Genomic DNA, 3,835 nt, shown 5'->3' on the forward strand with positions numbered 1-3,835 from the left:
ATGCAGTGTGCTGATGTTAGTATCTGAGGTGCTAAGTGGAGCATGGTGGCAGTATGTTCATGATGTGGGGTCTGGGTGCACTAGTCATCATATGAAGTAGGACCACCTTGTATCTAGACCACGATCAGGATCCGGGCCACACGGGAGTCACCCGCGGGTTTGCCTGTATCAAGACGACACAGGAGTTTTGTCCGGGGGATACCCAGGGGAGCGTGGTCTAACAGCATCACCATGAGAACATGCTGCTGACACTCGGGCACCAGATTCACTGTTTGCATGACGTTTTTAAATAATTAACCTATTTCACAAAGGCCTTGCAAAGAGACATTTGCATCTCCATCTTGGCACTTGACTCTGTGATGGACTTACGAGAGACTCACTCACAACTAGGGACAATTTAGAGTTACCAATTAACTTCACATTATTTTGGCTTGTACGAAGTAAACAAAAATGTGTGTAATACTGTGGTTCTGTTTTATATTCAGAACGAAAAACTGTTGGCATGGTGGCTCAGTTGGTAGAGCTCTTGTCTCTCAACAAGACGGTCGCCGGATTGTATCCCAGTCTGGGGACCTTTCTGGGTAGAATTTGCATGTTCTTTCCTTTTTTCCAGGTACTCTGGCTTTCTCCTATAGACCAAGAGCATGACTGTTGGGTTATGTTTTATGGTAAAAGAGGATGGATAAATAACCCATATGAGTGAGGGCCTCCTCATAAGTGGGCCCAATGCTCTGCCCAAAAAAGAACCCCTGGTCTTTATTCAAACCTTGGTGTCCCTCTGATGAAGGACACAAGGTTAGAAACACTCAGTGTTCTGAGCTTCTCAGGATCCATAAAGGGTTCCCCAAGAATTCTTTTCCTTTGACTGCTCAGAACCAGGCAGTGGTCTAAGTAGTGCAAAGAGGTCTCTAATTCAATGCCACATCACACAGACCATTATCATGGAGTCCCATCACCATTTTGTAGCAATTGCCAGGGACATGAGAGCTTTCCCAAACCTACGATTTGGGCCATTTATCAATTCCTGACTGTTAGGTTAACTGGTAACTCTAAATTGTCCCTAGGTGTGAGTGAGAGTGTATGGTTGTTTGTCTCTGTCCCTGTGATGGACTTGCGACCTGTCCAGGGTGTACCCCACCAGTGACCCTGAAAGGATGAAGTGGGTATAGATAATGGATTGATAAAAAAACTTATGATCATGGAGCACTTCAACAGACTGTAAATCACAACCCACAGAGGGTTAGAAAAGGACATGAAAGTCATTTTTGTGGGTCCTAAGGTCCTAGATTTAAGTGTGTGTATCTTGTGGTCCAGATTTATTCTTTGTCAATTTTTATTAAGTGAAGATAAAGAGGCAGTGATGATCAAAGAAGCTAAAAATGTCTTGTAGTCAATTAGAACCCCCTCCTGCCTGATCCTTTGTTTGATGTGTTCATGGCAGACAGTCAGGCTGTGCAGGGACACTGAACATGTTGGCCCAACAGTGACTTGCTTTGTGAATAGGAGTCAGGAACAGAGCAGACTTTGGAACTAGATGGGGCAAACATGATGTCAGTGAATCTGGACTTCAGTCAGGGGTCAGGTACTTAGAAAATAGCAGAAAAATCATTATGTTGGGTATTTAGAGTGTTGCAGAGGGGTGCATTTCTTCACTCTGAAGGTTTTCCAAGACTGCAGTGATCCAGTCAGTGAATGTTATCCTGTGTGAAGGAGACCTTAACGAGCAGTTATGGAAATATGTCTTATTTAGTGGTATTACTTTACCACAACTGCTGGAAAACATTCTCAGCTAGCAGGACTGTGATGTCAAAATCAAACCTTATGAGCCAACCAATACTGTCCAATATGTAAATGACAGAATACTAAAAAAGAGCAGCATGGTCCAAAACTGGCAAAGAAATTCCTGGCTACATTTCTTTACAGAAACTACACAATATTCATTCTGAAAACTAGGCCTGAACTTTACTGATCAAACAGAAGGCAAACATACTCAAATTCAAAAGTCTAAATATTTCAGCGTTGCTACAAACATGTAGGTTTATTAAAATTAATAAACGCCTCATTACCATCAATGCCATCATTTTAAGACAAAAACTACAGATAGATTTAAATAAATACATAAATAATATAAATAAAACCTGTAAATGTTTAAATGAACTGAAGTAATAAATTAGATAAAAAAATCACTGAACCAAAATTTTCGTGAGAAAAAGCAGCTCAGTTCAAGGCCGATCATTTTTATGGCACGGTCCTATAAAGGCTGTCACTTTGAAGCACTGTTCATCAAAAAAGAAAAGAATTACTTGAACAAATGGGCTCTGCCAAACCCACTCAGTCATCCAGGTTGCTCCATTGTGCACAAAGTTTTTAAATAAACTCATGAATCCTTCAAGTTCCATGAAGTTCCTTCAGCTTGAGAAAAAAAGAAAGTGTTTTTTGATCTTTTCAGATGAACCACTCCTTTTTGCTCTCATCGATGGTTTCGGTGAAGGCCGGGTCGTTGACGATGATGGCTGCATCGGCACAATCTGCTGACTCTGCTCCCTTGGCTTCGTTGGTGTGGTACGAACCTTTGTGACGGAACATGTGTCGGATCACAAACACCAGGATGCACAGGACGATGAACATCACCGCGGAGACGATGCCTGAACACAAAGATTTATTAGCTACTGTTTTATGCCTCAGCTGTTAGAACATGTGAAGCATTCTGAGGGGATTCATGGACAGATTGTTAGATTTTATAATCTTACTTCTAACATAAAAGCTCTCAACAACCAATCTCAATCTTATATTAAATTTTCTGTCCGTGAGGCTAACACTGTTTACTTTTAAGATTAGACTGAAGACTTTCCTTTTTGATAAATCCTATAGTTAGACTTAGGTTTCCTGAGTTATTCCTTAGTTCTGCTGCTATAGGCTTAGACTGCTGGAGGACAAACCGACCACATTTCCTCACTCGGCTGCTGTTTCTGTAAGATATTTTATTGACTTCTATTGAGTCTTAAATGTACTGTATTTCCCTAACCCATTAACTTTAACTTAACCCAAGATAAAGTTTTGTAAAACTACAGTGCATATTAAGCTTTACTGTCGAAAGTTAGAGCAGATTTGTTAAACTTTATTTACCCCCAATTACAGCAAAGTTGTGATCCACATTATCACCCCTTGGTTTTTCCTCTTTGAAGGGGAAAACAGCTCCAACTGTAAAACAAAACAAAACAAGCCAAACTTGGTTTTCATTTGAATTGCAACGCACATTTTTATATCTAGTATTTTAATGCTAGTTGGTGCAGCAGTGTTCAAGTACCAAGCAAAACTTCTCTTGCAAGGGAGACAAAAGATTTTTACTTTACTTACATGCACATTTACATGTGCAAAATTCAAATTCAGATCAGAGTATTCCAATTGGGGCATTTATATGATGTATTTTTATTCTGTTTGTTTATTCCGACCAATTATGTCCATGTAAACATGGCACGTGTGTTTGTGGCCTTGGTTTTTCTACATCGTGGGGACAATTTCCCCCCAAAAAAAGCAGCCTCGTGGGGACCGAAGTGCATTGTGGGGACCAATGCCCAGTTCCCACGGGTCCAAATGCAAATTACGGGTGTGGGGTTAGGCTTAGGACCAAGGTTTAGGTTAGTTTTAGGGTCAGGTAGGTACCTGTGAGGTTAATTTTATGGTAAATGGTCAGGGTTAGACTATAAATCTAAAAAAATGAATGGAAGTCGATGCACGGTCCCCACAGGGTTTAAGAACAAACATCTGTGTGTGGGTTCAGCTTTGGTGACATTTGGGGGCAATTTTAAGACAAAAATCCTACATTTGGGGACAA

At 40.7% G+C, this 3,835-nt stretch overlaps 1 protein-coding gene across 1 annotated transcript in view; it reads right to left on the minus strand.

Annotated features, from left to right (window-relative positions):
* Nucleotides 1-1,936: 1,936 nt before the first annotated feature.
* The window catches only part of cntnap2b (contactin associated protein 2b), a gene marked incomplete in the record, with an annotated part of 52,119 nt that continues 50,220 nt past the window's right edge, over nt 1,937-3,835 (minus strand). The window contains 2 exon segments of the mRNA XM_014020383.1: nt 1,937-2,645; nt 3,127-3,201. Coding sequence (XP_013875837.1) covers nt 2,446-2,645; nt 3,127-3,201 — 275 coding nt within the window.

Source organism: Austrofundulus limnaeus, unplaced genomic scaffold, assembly GCF_001266775.1.
Source record: "Austrofundulus limnaeus strain Quisiro unplaced genomic scaffold, Austrofundulus_limnaeus-1.0 Scaffold250, whole genome shotgun sequence".
Lineage (NCBI taxonomy): Eukaryota > Metazoa > Chordata > Actinopteri > Cyprinodontiformes > Rivulidae > Austrofundulus > Austrofundulus limnaeus.